Source organism: Pan paniscus, chromosome 6, assembly GCF_029289425.2.
Source record: "Pan paniscus chromosome 6, NHGRI_mPanPan1-v2.0_pri, whole genome shotgun sequence".
Taxonomy (NCBI): Eukaryota; Metazoa; Chordata; class Mammalia; order Primates; family Hominidae; genus Pan; species Pan paniscus.
The window spans coordinates 91944528-91965233 of NC_073255.2; the positions used below are offsets into that span (position 1 = coordinate 91944528).

The following is a 20706-nucleotide window of genomic DNA, read 5'->3' on the forward strand; positions in this document are numbered from 1 at the left end:
ATTAGAAAATTAATCATTTTACCATTATGTAATTTACCAAATAAAGAACTTAGTTATGAAATTCTGGGGTCTTGTGTGCCTTGGCTATTAGGTAGAGTCCAAAAGAGTTAGATAATTTAACTTTCTGCAGTTGTACTTAAGAATTTCTGTGTTGGTGAAATACATGTGTATATGTAGTTGTGTGTAAAGGTATATAGGTACATGCACAAATATATTTCCCTTTTGGCATGATTGTTTATGTAACCACATTCAAAGTGCATTACAAAATGAACTCCTTAAAGAATAATTTTAGGCCAGGTGTAGTGGCTCACACCTGTGATCCCAGCACTTTGGGAGGCCGGGGCAGGTAGATTGCTTGAGGCCAGGAATTCAAGACCAGCCTGGTCAACATGGCGAAACCCCATCTCTACTAAAAATACAAAAATTAGCCAGGCGTGGTGGCAGGCGCCTGTAATCCCAGCTACTCGGAAGGCTGAGGCACGAGACTCTCTTGAACCAGGAAGTGGAGGTTGTGGTGAGCCGCGATTGTGCCACTGCACTCCAGCCTGGGCGACAGAGCAAGACTCTGTCTCAAAAATAATGATAATAATAATAATTTTAAAGGGATCCTTATCTGTCACTTTAAGGAAAAAGTTTGCCAGTTTCAATCTCAATTATACTAGAAAATGGAAGCTCAGCTTATTTTCCCAGTGAATCAATTACTTGGTCAGTGAATTTTTATGAGTGTCCACTATGACCCCATTATTGTCCTAAGGGGTGATAACCCCTTCATAATTCCTCAATTATAGTGCACAGATGAATCTGAATCAAAAGACATGCTATTGATTCAAATACATTATTGTTACCAGACAGCCTAGATTGTGACAACGGTAGAAAGCGCAGGTACTTAAGCCCCAGCAATGTCATAGAGTAGCAAGAGCATCAGCCTGCTGTCTTTGTCAGTAGCTACTTGTATGGTCTCCTAGGCAGATTTTATCATCTCTATATTCACTTTCTTCACTGTAAAATACGGACTGGATTGCATTGGTTGACCTCAAGAAGGCTTTCCGGCTCTGAAAGTCTTCTTCTATGACATGCAGGTAGGTCTGTAGTCATCTCTGATGGTTATACTGTTTCCACAGGGTGTTACCTACTGCGGAGAAAGTTCAGCAAGCAGTCTTACCATGGCCCACGTGCCCTGGCATGAGGAAGTGGTACAGTTTGTCCGCGAGTTGGTGGATCTGATCCCCGACTATGAAATTGCATGTGAACACGAACACTCTAATTGCCTCCTGATAGCACACAGAAAGGTAAGAATAACTCAAACATGGATTCTTCTGTTCCCTGACCCTGCCGTTCTTTCCTTCTCTTCTCTCTTTATTTTCCTCTTACATTGTTATAGGGATTATCTGCTTGCTTGCTACCTTTCCCAAAACAAAAATAAGAAAGCACTAAATTCTGTCTGCTGGGCTCATAAACTCTTTTCCATGTGAAATTGCTTCTTGTTTAGCCCTCCTCTGGACATCTTGAAGTACTTTCTGGTTTGCAATTTTTAGAAGGTGCATGCTAACAAAACAAAAGCAAAATGCCCTTGTAATAACCTCTAGTCCTTTCCTGGAATGACAGGGAAAAGCTAAAATAGTAAATAGTCCCCATATGGGTTTCTAGCTGTCAGAAGCAATATTGAGGTATCTATCAAATTTTAGATTGCTTGAATCTTGGCATCTGGAGAATTTTGTTTGGGATTTTAGTTTATAACACTATTTCCATTTTTCCCCCTTTAGTCCTTTTATTAGATAGAACAAGTATATGAATCTAGTATCTTTCTTAAGTAAATAACTCCTAGCAAAGGAAAAATCCAGTTCTTGATAGAGGTGGGCCACTAAAATAATTTGCTAATTTTCTGGAGAAGTTCTGGAAAATTTCTTAGTCTTTATTTCTTTAAATACTTATTCTTTCTCATTGTATGTTCTCCTCTAGGACTCCAATTAAACATATGTTAGACGTCATTATATTTTTTTTTTATATCTCTTGCCTTCTCATTTGTATTTTTTGTGCTTTTGTCTCTCCATCTCTCCATATTTCATTTTGGGTAGTTTCTATTGATTCATCTTCCAGTTCACTAAGTCTTGCTTCAGCTGTGTCTCCTGTGCTATTGAATTCAACCATTAATTTCTTAATTTTGTATTTTATGTTTTTTTAATTGTATAATTTCTGCTTGGTTTATTTCAAAAATGCTATTTTGTATAATTTCTATTTCCCTGCCGAAGTTTTCAAGCTTGGGTTTTATCTTCTTGAGTACTGGAAGTGAGTTGTTTTATGGTTTGTATCTGATAATTCCAATGACTAAAGTTCCTGTGGGCGTGTGTCTGTTGTCTGTCATTTCTGCAGGTTCTCATTCATGTTGCCTTGTCTTCTCCAGTGCCTTGTTACCTGTGATTGCATTCTGTACATTGTATTTAGAAGATTATTTCTAGAAATCAAGTCAAGCCTAGGATCAGAAGATCTCTTCTGAGGTGTTTTAGATATGTGATTTAACCCTCTCACTTTTTCCGTATGGAATCTGAGGTCTGAACTGTGAAGAAACTGGCTTAAATGGCTATGTCAAACTGGAATCACAGCCTTCTCTCCCTCTAGTCCATTGATCTTTTTTATACTACAAGGCATCTTTCAAAACCATTGGCAGTATTCAAAGGAACATTTAAAACAGGACAATTTAATTTTAGTGTAATCCTTTACTTCAGTCTGTAAGATTTCTTCTCTTTTCCCATGAGGATAGAGGAAATAGATAGCAAACCATCTCATTCAAGCCAATTCAGTTCTTCAAGTGTTTATTGAATGCCTGCTGAGTTCTGGACACCAGGCTGTGCAGCAAGGGACACAGTGCTCAGACATGAAGAACGGAAAGCCACAGGGTTAATTGAAAAGTAGACTTGGCACAAATCTTACACTGCCACTTGTTGACCAGGTGACTTTGTGCAAGGTCTTTCATCTTTCTGTAGTGTAATGAATGAGAAGAGATTATGCGTGGAGTCAGATTGATTAGAGGGCTTTAATCTTGGCCCCTGTCTAGCTTTTCATCTGGAAAATGGGTATATTGCTAGCCGAGGCCATTGTTATGAAACACTTTGTTAACATAGCTTTGTTAATACATTGTTAACACAGCACCTGGCTCATAGCATGATTCAGTTATTGCTGCTTCAGTTATTTTTATTTTTATAAAACCACCTGATTTGGTGAATGCTTAATATGTGACAGACACCGCCAAGTGTATTTTTAAATCCTCACAGCATCCCTACAAGGTAGGTACTATCAAGACCTCTGTGTTTTTTTTTTTTGTTTTTTTTTTTTTTAAGATGGAGTCTTGCTCTGTTGCACAGGCTGGAGTGCGGTGACGCAACCTCGGCTCACTGCAACCTCTGCCTCCTCCCTTCAAGCGATTCTCCTGCCTTAGCCTCCTGAGTAGCTGGGACTACAGGTGTGAGCCACCACACCCATCTAATTTTTGTGTTTTTAGTAGAGACGGGGTTTCACCATGTTAGCCAGGCTGGTTTCGAGCTCCTGACCCCAAGTGATACGCCTGTCTCAGTCTCCCAAAGTGCTGGGATTACAGGCATGGGCCACCATGCCCAGTCTGACTTCTGTCTTATGGATGAGAAATTGACACATCAAGGGGTTCAGTAACTTGTTCAAGATGAAACAGCCAGTAAGGAGTAGAAATGGGATTTAAGCCCTGGCATCTGAGTCTAGAGCCTGTATTCCCTTCTTTCCTTCCTTCTTTCTTTTTCTTTTGTTTTAAATTTGGAAATTATTTCAAATTTACAAAAAAGTGCAATGATAAAAATAGAACAAAGGACACAGATTTGCAAAATCACCTGTTACCATTTTTCTGCCATTTGCTTGTTCTCTTGCTCTCTTTTGCTCCCGTTCTCTCTCGTTCTCTCTCCCTCCCTTCCCCACCCCCGCCCCCTGCCCCCCAGCATACATGTGCACACATCGTCTTTTCTGAACCATTTGAGGAAATGTTGCATTGGTCATGGTCCTTTGCCCTAAATGTTTCAGTGTGAATTTCTTAAAACTAGGAATATTTTCTCTTACAACCACGATACAGTTATCAACTTCAAAATTGTAAACTGATACATGACTTTAATCTACCATCCATATTCAAATTTTGTCAGATCAGCTTGTAATGTCCTTTATAGCATTTCCTCCTCCAGTTCAGGATCTACTCTATAGGAGTCAGCCAACTTTGTTTATAAAGAAAATATGGGCCCGGCGCGGTGGCTCATGCCTGTAATCCCAGCACTTTGGGAGGAAGGCTGAGGTGGGCAGATCACTTGAGGTCAGGAGTTCGAGACCAACCTGGCCAACATAGTGAAACTCCATCTCTAATAAAAATACTAAAATTAGCTGGGTGTGGTGGCGGGGGCCTGTAATCTCAGGTACTCAGGAAGCTGAGGCAGGAGAATCCTTGAACCCGGGAGGTGGAGGTTGCAGTGAGTCGAGCCTGGACGACTGCACTCCAGCCTGGGCGAAAGGGTGAGACTCCATCTCAAAAAAAAAAAAAAAAAAAAAGAAGATATAAAGTAAATATTTTAATTTTTATATAAAGTAAATATTTGAGGTTTGCAAGGCACATACAGCCTCTGTCAGATATTCTTCTTTGCTTGTTTACTCATTCTACAACCTTTTAAAAATGCAAAGACTGTCCTTAAAACAGGTTTGTGAGCTAAATGTGGCCAGATTGGGCCTACCAGCCACAGTTACCCAACCCCTAATCTAGGCAGATACTATATTTTCTTCTCAAGTCTCTGTAGTCACCTTCAATTTGGAACATTTCCACAGTCTTCCTTTGTCTTTTATGATGTTGCTATTTTAAAAGAATACAGTTCCCCCCTTCCCTTTCTTTTAATAGAAATGTTTCTTGGTGAGGTGCAGTGGCTTACACCTGTAATCCTAGAACTTTGGGAGACCGAGGCAGGTGGATCCCTTGACCCCAGGAGTTCAAGACCACTCTGGGCAACATAGTGAGACTCCATCACTATTTAAAAATAGAAAAATTTCCTGGGCGTGATGGCACGAACCTGTAGTCCCAGCTACTTAGGGGGCTAAGGTGGAAGGATCATCTGAGCCCAGGAGGTCAAGGCTGCAGTGACCCGTGATTATGCCATTGCGCTTTATTCTGGGCAACAGAGTGAGACCATCTCAAAAAAATAAATAAATAAATAAAAGAAATGGTTTTTGTTTTATATTTGCCTGATTTTTCCTTGTGGCTAGATTGAGGTTGTATATCCTCAGATGGAATACTGTGTTGGCGATGTGTCCTTTTCAGAGTGTCACACTTGGTACCTGGTGTCCACATCTCCCTCGTTAGTGGTGATGATTTTGTTCAGCCAACTACTTTGACCCAGTTCTTCTGTTTCTCTCCTTTGCACCTGATAAGCTATCTATGAAAAGGTACCTTAAGACAATGCAGTATCTCGCTTCTTACCAAAGTTTCCCCATTGACTTAGCACTTATTGATGGTTCCTGCCTGATAAAATGTTTTATTGATTGTAAAATAGTGATTTTTGTAAGTGTACCACTCCTTCCACATTTGCCTTCAGCATTCTGTTGTAAACAAAAGCCCTCCCTTTCCTCCCATTTATATATTTATTTATCAGTATGGACTCAGGAATTCTACTCTTTGTCCCAGTGGGTCATTCTTCATTACTGTACTGATTTTAAACCACTCTTCTAGACTCCCTGTTCCTCTCTCTCTGTCTCTCCATTCTCTCTAATTAAATCCCTCCTATCCTTATTCAAAATTGATACTAATAGTATTGCTTTCAAGGCCATTATCAAGATTAAAAGTAACATATTTAAAGTACCTAGAAGGATTCCAGCCTGGGCGACAGAGCGAGAACCCATCGAGAAAGAAAGAGAGAGAGAGAGAAAGAAGAAGAGAAGAGAGGGAGGGAGGATGGAAGGAAAGAAGGAAGGAAAAAGAAGAAAGAAAGAACTTAGAAGGGAACCTGAAGTGAAGTAGGCAGTTAATAAATAGTTGTTACTGCTGCTTTTATTGGTCTTCCCCCACCCACAAGGAGCTCGCGGTTTAGTGGGGAAAACGACTGAAAATCAGTGTGATCCGTGCAAAAGCAGACATGGCACCAAGTGTGCGCCAGGACAAAGGAGAGAATCTGAGATAGACCCTCATTATTCTCTATAATGTTTGTTGAATACCCATGTGTGCCAGGCACATGGGTATTCTGAGAATACAGAGGGCTGGGTACTCTGAGAATACAAAGATGAGTAAACAGTGGTCCCTGTATTTGTCCGTTTTCACGCTGCTGATAAAGACGTACCCGAGACTGGGTAATTTATAAAGGAAAAGAGGTTTAATGGACTCACAGTTCCACATGGCTGGGGAGGCCTCACAATCATGGTGGAAGGCACCTCTTACATGGTGTTAGATGAGAGAAAAGAGGGCCAAGCGAAAGAGGAAACTCCTTATAAAACCATCGGATCTCATGAGCCTTATTCACTACCACAAGAACAGTATGGGGGAAACCACCCCATGATTCAGTTATCTCCCACCAGGTCCTTCCCACAATTCATGGGAATTATGGGAACTGCCATTCAAGGTGAGATTTGGGTGGGGACACAGTCAAACCATATCAGTTCCTGCCTTCAAGAATGGGCTAACAGAAAAAGACAAATATCTCAACAAAAAAAGTGCTGAGAAGTGTAATCAGAGCTATGATGGAAGAATGGAATGGAGCTCAATGGGTGCATTCTGAGGACTACTTGGTCCCATCAGGAGAGGCTTCACAGAGGAGGCGCCATTTAACTGGATCTTAAATGATGGCTGAAGTAGGAAAAACATTTAAGCAGAAACAGTACAAGCAGAGGTCCAAGGAGAAGCACGGAGACATGGCACATTGAGAACCACAAGTAGTTTGGGATGGCTGAAGGTCAAGAGAAGGGTTGCAGGGAAAGGAGATTATTAGGCAGGGTTAAGATCACAGATAGCATTGAATGGCATCCTAAATGTCATTTTCCCTATTTCCCTAAAGGGCATGGGGAGGCACTGAAGAGCTTTAGGTAGGGGAGTGCCACAGTGAAGATTTGTGTTTCAGAAAAAATTGTCTGGCAGCATTACAGGGGATGGATTGAAAAGCTGCAAGACAGAGAAACCAGTTAAAACACTGTTGCGATAGCCAGCTGTGGTGTTGTGTGCCTGTAGTCTTGGCTACTCGGGAGGCTGAGGCGGGAGACTCACTTGAGTCCAGGAATTCTAGCTCAGCCTGGACAACAGAGTGAGACCCTCCTCCATTTCTAAAACAACAACAACAACAAACCTGTTATAACCCTCAGGTCCAGCAACTGTTTCACCCTCAGGTCTAGCAATCTGAGGGTGAAATGGGGGTCTGAGACAAAGGCTGTGATGAATGAGAGTGGTGAGTGGTAGACCTGGCAAAGTATTAAATGAGGACCATTAACGAGTGTGCAGGTTCAGGCATGACTCCCTGGCCTCTAACCTGGGAAATGGGTGATTGTGATGGTGTCGTCCATGGAGATGATGTTACTTGCATATTTATTTTTCATGTAGGTAGAGAGTGAATGGGTTGACTCGGTGACGTCAGGAAGAAATTCCAGCAAAGATATAGATATCAAATTATGGAGTCCAGATTATAAGTTGTCCTTAGAATGCCCAGAGTGAGACAGATGGTCAAGCATCCAAAATGATTGAAATTAATTACTTAAACACCAGATATACCCTAACGTGGAGGTTTCCAACTTGCACATTCATAGTGCTCTAGTGCCTCAATAGCTTTTTCACAAGACCTGTAGGTCAAAAGAGATACCTAGCAGTTCTATTTGTTATGACATCATTGAAAGAAGTGTGACACAGCCTAACGTTGAAACTGGGAACTATCTCAAGCTAACAGTTGTTGAAATGCCCAACAGATGTCCAGTGTCACTGCGTTCCTCTTTAAAATTCAAGATACCCTGCAGTGTCCCAGTGAGTACTCTGTTCCCACTGCTTGGGAACCACAGCCATGAGGAAATAATACAGAAACCCATCCAAAAAGTAAAACAAGGCTCATTTAGATTCCTTCCAATTATGTGTTTTCTGGCGCGTCTTTTCCTTTTTGTTGTTGATCTCGGAGTATGCAGATCTTGTCATTTTCCAGTCATGGCCTCTCTATTCTTATACTAGTGTCTAGTGAAAGAAATGAAAATACGGTACCATTTCTTAGGAAGTAGTCACTTCTCAGGCCTGGTCCATTGGCCCTTTCTTCAAGCTCCTGAGCTGGGTCAGGTGACCTGAAACCAGAGAGGTCCGAATCATCAAATACCTGTTTATCATTCTCAGCTTTCTCAGGAGATTGCTCAATTTATTTATTTATTTATTTTTATTTTGGAGACAGGGTCTCATCTCACTCTGTCACCCAGGCTGGAGTGCAGTGGCGTGAACATGGCTCATTGCAACCTCAACCTCCCAGGCTCAAGCAGTCCTCCTGCTTAAGCCTCTTGAGTAGCTGGGACTATAGGCATGAGCCACCATGCCCAGCTAATTTTAAAATTTGATATTGAGATGGGGTCCCACTGTGTTGGCCAGGCTGCTGTCAAACTCCTGGGCTCAAGCAGCCCTCCCACCTCGGCCTCCCGAAGTGCTGGGATTACAGACATGAGCCACCGTAAGCCCAGCCTCAATTTCTACTAATAATCCTGGGACTTCTGAAAGAGAGTGCAAGCTGCTGCAGTCATGTTGAATGAAGGACTACTTTCCTATTGTTATACCAAGACAGCCACAAAAGAAAACTGAATACCAAGTCTTTACTTTAAAACAATTATAGATTCACAGGAAGCTGCAAAATGGTACAGAAAGGTCTCAGGTACCCTTCATGTAGTTTCCCCCAGTGATAACGTCTTACGTGATCATAGTACGTTATCAAAATCAGGAAATAGACGTTGGTACAACCCATAGACCTTATTCAGATTTCACCAATTTTAAATGCACTCACATGTGTGTGTTTAGTTCTGTGCCGTTTTGTGTGTAGATTTATGTAGCCATCACCACGACCCAGATAGAAAACTGTTCTATCACCACAAAGATCTTTCTCATGCTATTCCTTTGTAGTCCGATACCAACTATCCCTAGCCTCTGGCAACCGCGAATCTCCTCTATCTCTGTAATTTTCTCATTGCAGGAAGGATATATAAACAGAAGTTTACTCTATCTGACAATAATAGAGCCACTTCGGCTTTCTTTTGATCAGTGTTTGCATGGTATATGTTTTTCTGTCCTTTGCCCTTCAACCTGCGTGTATCATTATATTCGAAGTGAGTTTCTTATAGGCAACATACAGTTGTCATACTTTTTTAGTCTACTCTGCCAATCTATTTTAGAATTCCATTTTTATTTCTCTGCACTGTTGTTGAGTGCGTCTCTTCATATAGACTTTTTAGTGGTTGATTTACATATTACATTATGCATATGTAATGTATCACAGTCTACTGGTGTCAACATGTTAGCAGTTTGAGTGAAATGTGGAAACTTTACCCCTCTTAAATCTCTTTTCCCTCCCTTACTTAGAATGTCTTAGGTGTTTCCTGCACCCACAGTGAAAATCACATGGCATCATATTACAATTTTTGCTTCAACTATCAAAGGTAACTTAGAAAACTCAGAAGAAGAGTTTATTGTATTTACTCATATTCTTACTCCTTCTGTTGTTCTTTCTTTCTTCCAGATGGTCCAAGTTTCCTTTGGAATCTTCCCCATCTGTTTGAAGAACTTCCTTTAGCAATTCTCTTAGAGCCAGTGTGATAGCAACCAGTCCTCTTAGTTTTCCTTCATCTGCCACTGTCTTGGTTTCCTCTCCGTTCCTGAAGGATATTTTTGGTAGGTAAAGTATTCTGGATTGACAGCTCTTTTCTTTCTTTCTGACTTCTCTGGTATCTGATGAAAAATCCTTTGTCATTTGATTGTTTTTCTCCTTTAGGTAAGACATTTCTCTCTCCCTGCTTTCAAGATTTTTAAAAATATTCAGGTCTTGAGTTTTCAGAAGTTTGATTACAGGTTGCCTTGGCCTGGATTTCTTTGGGTCTGTTGTTTTGGAGGCATGCTCAGCTTCCTGAATCTGCAGGTATATGCCCTTTACAAATTGGGGAAATTTCTAGTTGTTCTCCAGATACTTTTTTCAGCCTCATCTTATTTCTCTTCTCTTTTTAGATCTCTGATGACATAAATGTTAGATTTTTTTTTTTTGTTATGGTCCCACAGGTATCTGAGGCTTTGTTTGTTTCTCTTTTAGTCTCTCTGTTTTTTAGACTCTTGTCCTAACTTTAGATTGATTCATTCTGTCTTTTTACTCTTCCATTCTGTTGAACCATTTATTATTTTAGTTATTGTATTTTTCAGTTCTAAAATTTCCATTTGATTATTTTCCTATTTCTATTTAACTGTTTCTCCTTCCTTCCTTCCTTCCTCCCTCTCTCCCTCTCTTCCTTCTTCTCTTTTCTTTCTTCTTGTTCTTGTTCTTCCTCTTCCTCTTCTTCTTCCTCTTTCTTCTTTCTTCTTCTTTTCGTTTTTTTTTTTTTTTTTTTTTTGAGAGACAGAATCTCACTCTGTCATCCAGGCTGGAATCCAGTGGCACAATCTCGGCTCACTGCAACCTCCATCTCTGAGTTCAAGTGATTCTCCTGCCTCAGCCTCCTGAGTAGCTGGGATTACAGGCGTGTACCACCACACCCAGCTAATTTTTTCATTTTTATTAGAGATGGGGTTTCACCATGTTGGCCAGGCTGGTCTTGAACTCTTGGCTTCCAGTGATCCACCCATCTCCACCTCCCTGGGATTACAGGCATGAGCCACCACACCCAGCCAACTTTCTATTTCTTGTGTCCATTTTTAATAGCCCATTGAAGCACATTTATGATGGCTACTTTAAAATCTTAATCAGATGATTCCAACACACATACCACGTTGGCATCTTTTGATTGTCTTTTCTAATTCAAGTTGAGATTTTCCTGTTTCTAGGTGTGATAAGTGATTTTCAGTTGTTTCCCAGACATTTTAGGTGTTATGTTAGGAGACTCTGGATCTTATTTATTAATAAATCTTCTGTCTTAGCCGGCATCCTTTGACACTGCACTGTGGGGAGGGCATGAGAGGGTGTTACCTCCTTACTTCCAGGGAGAGGTAAAAGTCCAGTTCCCCTCTCAGCTTCTATTGACCTACTGTAGGAAGGGTGCCTTGTTACTACCAAGTAGGGGCAGAAGTTCTGGCTCCCGTCAGCCTCCTGTGATACCATTCTGATGAGGAAGGGAGAGCCATCTTGTGACTGTTCCCCCCTTAGACTCCACTGACATTATAGGATGGAGGCGGGGGGGGGCCTTATTGCTGCTGGGTGGTGGCAGAAGTCCTGGTTCTCCACTAAGCTTCTTCTGACACCACTCGAGTGTATGGGGGAGAGGTGCCTTGTTACTGCTAGGTGGAGTGAAAGTCCAGGCTCTCTGTGTAGTCTGTATGACATTACAGCTGGAGGGGAGGAGGAGGGCAGGATTCCCCAGTCACCTTCTCTGATACCGCCCTGGTATAGTAGGAGTCAAGAGGGGTGCCTCGTTATAACCAGGTGAAGGTGGGAGTCTAGGTTCCCCACTCAGTGTTTGCTGACCGGATGGGAATGAGGCCCGTTTTTCTCATGGCCTAGGTTGGTTATTGTCTAAAAGTTTTCTGTCTTGCTAGGCTGCCCTGTTCCTGCTGTCCTAAGAGAACAGCCTTTACTTGGGACTCTTTTTTTTTTTTAATCCAATAATTGTCTGCAGCCATTGGTGTTTCTGGCTTGCAGCCAAGTCCGGGATATCTGAGCCAAAAATAAAACTCAAGAAACTCACCACCATGTTGTTCCTCAGATCCCAAGGCCCCTAGCCAGTGTGCCTTCTTATCTCTACCTTTGAGAATCTTTTTGCTTGCCTTATATGTAATATCCTCTATTTTTAGCTGTACTTAGCAGGCAGAATAGGGAGAGGTACGTCTGCTCCATCTTGTCCAGAACCAGACATTATACCACTGTAGAGTTGGGGTTCGCATCTCCTAGTGAACAGTAATGCCAATCCAGATGGGACTATTTGATATTGGTAGATTATTTCCAGGTGAACTCATTTTCTTTATTTAATTGAAAGGTGTCGTCCAGTTAAGGTTGTATGGCTGCTGTTGCAGTGTTACTGGAAAGAATTTCCTGACACTTACATGAAAACATCTTTTCCTAATCCTAATCAGATCTCATCAGATCCCATTTAATAAATGGCTAGCAATTTACTCTAAGGGTACTAGTGTTGAAAAGCAGAGATGTGGCCAGGCACGGTGGCTCACACCTGTAATCTCAGCACTTTGGGAGGCCAAGGCAGGTGGATCACCTAAGGTCAGGAGTTCGAGACTAGCCTGGCCAACATGGTGAAACCCCATCTTTACTAAAAATACAAAACTTAGCTGGGTGTGGTGCCTGGCGCCTGTAATCACAACTACTTGGGAGGCGGAGGCAGAAGAATTGCTTGAACCTGGGAGGCGGAGGTTGCAGTGAGCCAAGATCGTGCCACTAGGCGACAAAGTGAGACTCTGTCTCAAAAATAAATAAATAAAATAAATAAATAAATAAATAAAATGAAGCAGAGATGTAACTAAAAGACAAAGGAAAGAAGCAGAAAAGGAGCAAAACAAACCCTAAAGACTAGAAGAATCCACTAAAATGATCATACAATCCATACATAACCGAGAGCAGATATCAACTATTCAACATCTTCCTTGTTTATGCCGCTAATTCCAAGCTTATTGTTTCTCTACATTTTGGAACATGTGACATATCACATAACATGCAAGAGAAACACCTAATCATTTTATTGGATTTGTAATGGCCTTCACAATCGGGTCCTTTTTCACTTCATTTCATGCTCCCTCCCTGAGCTTTTAAATGGTACTGCCATATTCCTTCTTTCTTCTGTGTATTTATTTGCTCAAGGTATTTCTTCGGCCAGAAATGCCCTCCTTTCCCTATCCACCCCAATTCACCTTGTGTAGTTCCACTCTTTAAGATTGTAAAACAAACTTCTCTTCCTTTGAGTCTACTTCTGTCAGATCTATATGCACATATAACAAGGATGCCTCCTCTAGGAAGCTGTGGGTTACTACAACACCAGGACTGTTATTCCCAGTACTTTCTAGAGTACCTGGTACATATCAGATTCTCAGTGTGCTTAGTGGATCAATAGCCCCCTTTCCTTCATCTGCTTTCCTTTCTCGTTGTCTTCCCTTCTGGAATCAGAAACTTTGTTCCATCTTCTTTGCTAGTTTTGGTACCTACCGACCTTCTTCCTTATCATTCATTCACTCACTCCATTTATTCAGTAAATATTTACTGGGCTGAGTTTGCTATTTTATATGTCATCAGTGACCTGCTAATTGTTAAATCCAGTGACCTTTTCTCATTCACCATACCTTCCTTTTTCTGCAGCAGGAAACTGATGCCATCCATGCTTGGTGAAAGTCATCCCTATCTACTGTACTGTACTTTTTTGATTATAGTAAAATTGGCTAGCAGAAATAAGAATACTGTTACAAAGTAGAACATTGAAAATTCCCCAGTTGTGGCATTTCTTTATCCACTTCACAAATTTTGTTTGCCTTTTTTTTTTTTTTTTGGAGATGGAGTCTTATTCTGTCTCCCAGGCTGGAGTACAATGGCACAATCTTGGCTCACTGCAACCTCTGCCTCCCAGGTTCAAGTGATTCTCCTGCCTCAGCCTCCCCCCAGCACTTTGGGAGGTGGAGGTGGGAGGATCACTTGAGGCCAGGAGTTTGAGACTAGCCTGGGCAACGTAATGAAACCCCATCTCTACAAAAATTAGCCAGACGTGGTGGCATGTGCCCATATAGTCCCAACTGCTTGGGACGCTGAGGCAAGAGGATCGCTTGAGCCTGGGAGGCAGAGGTTGCAGTGAGCAGAGATTGTGCCACTGCACCCCAGCCTGGGGAACAGAGCCAGACCTTGTCTAAATAAAATAAAATAACAAAACATACCATCTGATTCATGATACCATATAATCCAAAATGTAAAGTGATTCTTTAAAAAAAAAAACCCACAGCCACCGGGCGTGGGGGCTCACACCTGTAATCCCAGCACTTTGGGAGGCCGAAGTGGGTGGATCATGAGGTCAGAAGTTCGAGACCAGCCTGGCCAATATGGTGAAACCCCATCTCTACTATAAATACAAAAATTAGCCAGGCGTGGTGGCACGTGCCTGTAGTCCCAGCTATTCAGAACGCTGAGGCAGGAGAATCGCTTCAACCTGGGAGGTGGAGATTGCAGTGAGCCGAGATTGCGCCACTGCACTCTAGCCGGGGCAACAGAGTGAGACGCTGTCTCAAAAAAAAAAAAAAAAAAAAAAAGAAAGAAAACCCACAACATTCCAGACATCAGTTGAATATTTACATTTACATGACCTTTAAAGATCCTGCATTAAATTTGTAAGATTTTCACAACATGATATAGCCTCTGGAGAGTGTCTTATGATCTGTATCACCCTATTCATACCTGGAATACTTCGTGGTCGTTGGCAGTGCAGTGATACTGTCATTGTCATATTCTGTGCCACATGCAAATCATTTCTTAATTGTAGTGAAATGTTTTTGAAAATGGATGATTTATTTAAATATCCTTCTGAGTTTTGTCATGTAGATACAATGTCAGAGTCTAGAGAGTGGAGCTTCTGCATTTGATAAGAGGCAGGCTACTTAGTGGCTAGGATAGTAAGTATGACTTTCAATGGCAAAGACCGCAATTACTTTTGCACCAACGTAATAGAAGGGTGCAGAAAGCTCAATGACCTTGGCTTTGAGCAGCGGAAAGACAAATCCCACTCACATTCAGGTAAATGAGCCTGCATGTTTTAGTTTCAGGGTTAAGCTAGAGGGACAAGGAGATGACCACAGTTGCCTACAGGGGAGGGTGGGCCTCTGTGCTTTGGAGGGGGTGGCTGGCACAAGGTGGTACAGTCAGCTGTTTGTGGGCTTTCAGCCTAGCAGCTTAAATGTAACTTTGGTCCTATCAGTCTAGAAATTAATTAGACCATGAGAATCCAACAAGCTTTGATAATTTTAGTGCAGAAACACTGAAATTCCCTCCACGTATTGGCAATATCCTAGTACAGCGGGTCACAGCCAGTGGAAGCTGAGTGATAAGTGATATATATGGCTTGCGGAATCCACATAGCAGTGTTTCAAAACTTCATTCTTCCTGTAAAATTTTTTAAAATTTTTTTATTTTTTGAGACAGAGTCTCACTCTGTCGCCCAGATTGGAGTGCAGTGGCGTGATCTCAGCTCGCTGCAACCTCCATCTCCCAGGTTCAAGCAATTCTCCTGCCTCAGCCTCCTGAGTAGCTGGGATTACAAGCGCACGCCACCACGCCCGGCTACTTTTGTATTTTTAATAGAGACAGGGTTTCACCATGTTGGCTAGTCTGGCCTTGAACTCCTGACCTCAAGTGATCCACCCGCCTTGGCCTCTCAAATTGCTGGGATCACAGGCATGAGCACTGCACCTGGCCAATTATTATTATTTTTTTCAATAGACTTTATGTTTTACAGAAGTTTTTGACTTACAGAAAAATTGAGACTGTATTATAGAGAGTTCCCATATACCCTAGATTTGTCCTATTAGCATCTTACGTTGGTGTGGTACGTGTGTTACAATTCGTGAGCCAATATTGATTTGTGATTGTTAACTGAAGTCTACAGTTTATTTAGATTGCCTTAGGTTTTACCTAATGTCCTTTTTCTTTTCTAGGATCCCATTACATTTAGTTGTCAGTTCTCTTTAGGCTCCTCTTGGCGTGGCAGTTCTCAGACTTTCCTTATTTTTGATGACCTTGATAGCTTTGAGGGGTACTCGAGGGATTTTGTGGAATGCCCTATTATTGAAATTTGTCTGATGTTTTTCTCATGAGACTTGGGTTATGAATTTTTAGGAGGAAGATCACTGAGGTGAAGTGCTGTTTTCATCACATCATGTCAAGGGCACGCACCTACTGCCAGCATGGCTTATGACTAACAATGCTGACCTCGATCCGCCAACTGAGGCAGTATTTGTCAGGTTTCTCCACTGTCAAATTACTGCCTCTGCTCCTGCTTTTCATACTGTGCTCTTTGGGAGGAAATCACCGTGTGTGGTCCATATCCAAGGGGCGCAGTGTTAGGCTCCCCGTCCTTGAGGGCAGAGTATCTATGTAAGTTATTTGGAATTCTTCCATACCGAAGGTTTGTCCCTTCTCCCTCATTTATTAATGTATTCAGTTATATATCTGTATCACCATCTCTGTCTTTCCATCCTTCTGTGCATCCATCCATCCGTCATCTGTCTATCCGTCCATTCGTCCATCCATCCATCCATCCATCATCTATCTGTCCATCCATCAATCATCTGTCATCTGTTTGTCTGTCGTCTGTCTGTCCATCCATCCATCCATCCATCCATCCGTCCGTCCATCATCTGTCTGTGTCTATCTGTCCAGCTAATCTCTGTCGGTCTGTTCATCCATCTATCCATCCATCCATCCACCTTCTATCATCTATCCATCTGTCCATCCATCCATCCATCCATCCATCCATCCATCATCTGTCTGTCTGTCTTTCTGTGTCTGCCTGCCTGCCTGTCTGTCTATGTGTCTATATCAGTGTGAATGCATGAATATTTATTTTTTACCTAGGGTTATAATCCAGTACTACCTTATTTCTTTTGATGCTCAAATTGTCCCAGCTTTGGCCATTCGGATCTCTTTCAGTTGGCTCCTGTGTTACTTTGCCATACCCCCATCAACATTGTGTGTGTGTGTGTGTGTGTGTGTGTTTTGAGCACTTTCTTTCTGGCACTACAAGATTCTCCAGGATTATGTCACACACAGATGGTCCCAACTTACAGTGGTTCAACTTACAGTCTTTTGACTTTATGATAGTGTGAAAGCGATACAAATTCAGTGGAAACTGTACGTATGCTGCCATGCTGGGCACTGGCAGTAAGCCGCAGCTCTCAGTCAGCCACGTGTTTTTGACTTATTATGGGTTTATCAGGACATAACCCCATTGTAAGTTGAGGAGCATCTGTATTTTCTGCCTCAGCCATGGTTTATTGGAGAATGGTGTTAGAAATCAAGCTCTGGGGAAGGTATGCTCATTGTTGGGCTGTCTTTTTAGGCCCTCTCAGCTGACAGAGCAGAGAAATACATGTGTGTATCCACATTTCTATATTTCTGTCTATACCTATATTCAAGTGAACACACCGATGTCTCTAATCCATCCCCCCATGGATCATTCTAGCCTCCTCCCCTTGCTCATCTGTAAATTCCCAACCCAACAGTGAGAGACCTGGCTCCCACCCTCAGCCATCCATTTACTTCACTATTCGACTGCAGTGTATATAGCGGCGTTGGAGTTGTTAACCCTGGAGCACAGCGCTATGTGCACTTCCTTTTGCCTCTAGTCTTGCAGACTCCACCCGTTTCCAAAATGACTTAGGTCAGTGTCTTTCCCCCTCTGTGCCCTTCAGCGAGATTATTTCATGCATTTGTAATAGAATTCCATTCTCTTATCAGTCTTCACTCCTTCCTGGGATCTCCTAACTTCTGCATTTAAAAAAATTTGCATACATTAAGATTCAGCATTTCAGCTATAAAATGCTATAGATTTTGACAAGTGCATAATGTCATACATTTATCATGACAGTATCACTTAGAAGAATTTTCTGCCCTAAAAATGCCCCTGCACTTCCTCTTTTTGTCCCTCCTGCCAAACTTGGAACTACTGGCAGCCACTGATTATTGTTCTATATTTATAGTTGTGCCTTTTCCAAAGGCCGTATAATGGGAAGTATATACTATGTAGTTTTATCAAACTGGCTTCTTTCTTTTTTTTTTTTAACCTTTTTTTTTTAACTTAGCAATATGCATTTAAGATTCTTTCGTGCATTTTCCTGGCTTGATAGCTCATTTTTTTTTTTTATTGGCAAATAAAACTCCCATTGTGTGGATGTACCACAGTTGGTTTATTCATTCACCTATTGAAGGACATCTTGGTTGCTTCCAGTTTGGGACAATTATGAACAAAGCTGCTATAAACATTAATGCACAGGTTTATATGTGAATATGTTTTCAAATTAGTTGGGTAAATATCTAAGTGCAATTGCTGGATCATATGGTAGGATTATGTTAAGTGTTGTAAAAAACTGTCTTCCAAAGTAGCTGTGCCATTTTGCATTCCCACCATTGATGAATGGCTGTTCCTGTTGCTATACATCCTTGCCAGAATTTGGTGTATATCAGGTTTTTTTTTTTTTTTTGAGGTTTAGCTATTCTAATAGATTTGTAGTGGCATATCGCTGTTGCTTTAATTTGAAATTTCCTGATGACAAATAATGATGAGCATCTTTTCATATGCTTATTTGCCATCTGTGTATTTTGTGTTATGATGTGTCTGCTCAGATCTTGTGCCCATTTTTTAATTAGGTTGGTTTATTTTTATTTTTTATATTTTGAGACAGAGTTTCACTCTTGTTGCCCAAGCTGGAGTGCAATGGCGAGATCTCAGCTCACTGCAACCTCTGCCCCCCGGGTTCAAACGATTCTTCTGCCTCAGCCTCCCAAGTAGCTGGGATTACAGGTGCCTGCCACCACACCCAGCTAATTTTTTGTATTTTTAGTAGAAACAGGGCTTCGCCATGTTAGCCAGGCTGGTCTCGAACTCCTGACCTCAGGTGATTCGCCCTCCTCAGCCTCCAAAGTGCTGGGATTACAGTTGTGAGCCACCACGCCCGGCCCTTTTTTTTTTTTTTAAGAGACAAGGTCTCTCTCTGTCGCCCAGGCTGGAGTGCCATGACACAGTCATGGCTCACTGCAGCCTCTAATTCCTGGGCTCAGGGGATCCTCCCACCTCAGTCTCTTAAGTAGCTGGGACTACAGGTTCATGCCACTGTGCCTGGCTTATTTTTAGTTGAGACGGGGTTTCATTTTGTTGCCTAGGCTGGTAGTTGGTTATTTTCTTATGGCCGAGTTTAAGAGTTCTTTATATATTTTGGATGCAAATTGTTTAGCAGATATGTATTTTGAAAATATTTTCTCTTAGTCTGTGGTTTGACTCTTCATTCTCTTAATTATGCCCTTCTCAGAGCAGATGTTTTCAATTTTAATAAAGTCCAACTGACTAATTTTTTTTCATGGATCCCACTTTTGATGGTGTATCTAAAAATTCATTGCCACATTCAAGGTCACCTAGATTTCCTCCCGTGCTATTTTCTAGAAGTTTTATGTTTTATGGTTAAGTCTGTGATCCATTTTGAAAGAGATAAATTAGATCTGTATCTAGATTTATCTTTCTTGCATGTGGACATCCAATTGTTAAAGTACCATTTGTTGAAAAGGTTATCATTTCTTCATTAAATTACCTTTGCTCCTTTGTCAAAGATGAGTTGACTGTATTTGTGTGAATCTATTTCTGGCCTTTCTATTCCACTGCATTGATCTATGTGTCTGTTCTTTCCCCAATACCATGCAGTCTTGATTTCTGTAACTTTATAGTAAGTTTTGAAGCTGAGTAGTGTCACTCTTCTAACTTGTTCTTCTTCACTATTATGTTGGCTATTCTACATCCTTTCCCTTTCCATATAAACCTCAGAATCAGTTTGTCAATGTCTACAAAATCGCTCTCTAGGATTTTGATTGGGATTGCCCTGAATCTACAAACACAGTTGGGAAAAACTGACAACTGTATTGAGTCTTCTAATCCGTGAACATGGAATATCCTGCCATTTACTGAAATATGTCTGATTTTTTTAAATCAGACTTTGTTTTCTACATATATATATCGTGTATATGTTTTGTTAGATTTATATTTCAATTTTTCGATGCTAATGTAAACATGATTGTTTTGAATTTCAAATTCCAGTTGTTCCTTGCTAGTATATAAGAAAGCAATTAATTTTATATATATGTTAACTTTGTGTCTTACAACCTTGCTATAATCACTTGTTAGTTCCTAGAGGGTTTTGTTTTTCATTGATTCTTTGGGATCTTCTACATGTATAATCACGTCACCTGTACACAGAGAGTTTTATTTCCTCCTTCCTAATCTGTATATCTTTTATTTCCTTTTCTTGTCTTATTGTATTAGCTAGGACTTCCAGTATAATCTTGAATAGGAATGGTGAGAGGGGACATCCTTGCCTTATTAAGATCTTAATGGGGGAATATCTAGCTTCTCACCATTAAGTATGATGTTAGCGGAAGGCTTTTTGGTATATATTGTTTATTAGGTTGAGAAAGTTCCCTTCTGTTTCTAGTTTGCTGAGGGTTTTTAATCATAAATCAGTTACAATTTTGTCAAATTGATTTTCTTCAACTATTGATAAGATCATGTGATTTTTTTTTTCTTTAGCCTATTGATATGATGGATTACATTAATTGATTTTTGAATGTTGAACCAGTCTTCCATACCTGGAATAAGTCCCACTTGGTCATGGCATATAATTCTTTTGATACATTGTTGGATTTGATTTGCTAACATTTTATTGATTTTACATCTGTGTTTATGGCAATTATTGTTCTGTGGTTTCCCTTTCTTGTAGTATCTTTATCTCATTTTGGTATCAGGGTAATGCCAGTCTCAGAATGGGTTAGGAAGTGTTTCCTCTGCTTC

General features: G+C 41.1%; 1 protein-coding gene across 1 annotated transcript in view; it reads left to right on the plus strand.

Annotated features, from left to right (window-relative positions):
• Window positions 1–20706, plus strand: part of TYW1B (tRNA-yW synthesizing protein 1 homolog B) — a 270344-nt gene that overhangs the window by 222716 nt on the left and 26922 nt on the right. The window contains 1 exon segment of the mRNA XM_063605909.1: window positions 1122–1289. Within this exon segment, the coding sequence (XP_063461979.1) occupies window positions 1122–1289 (168 nt within the window).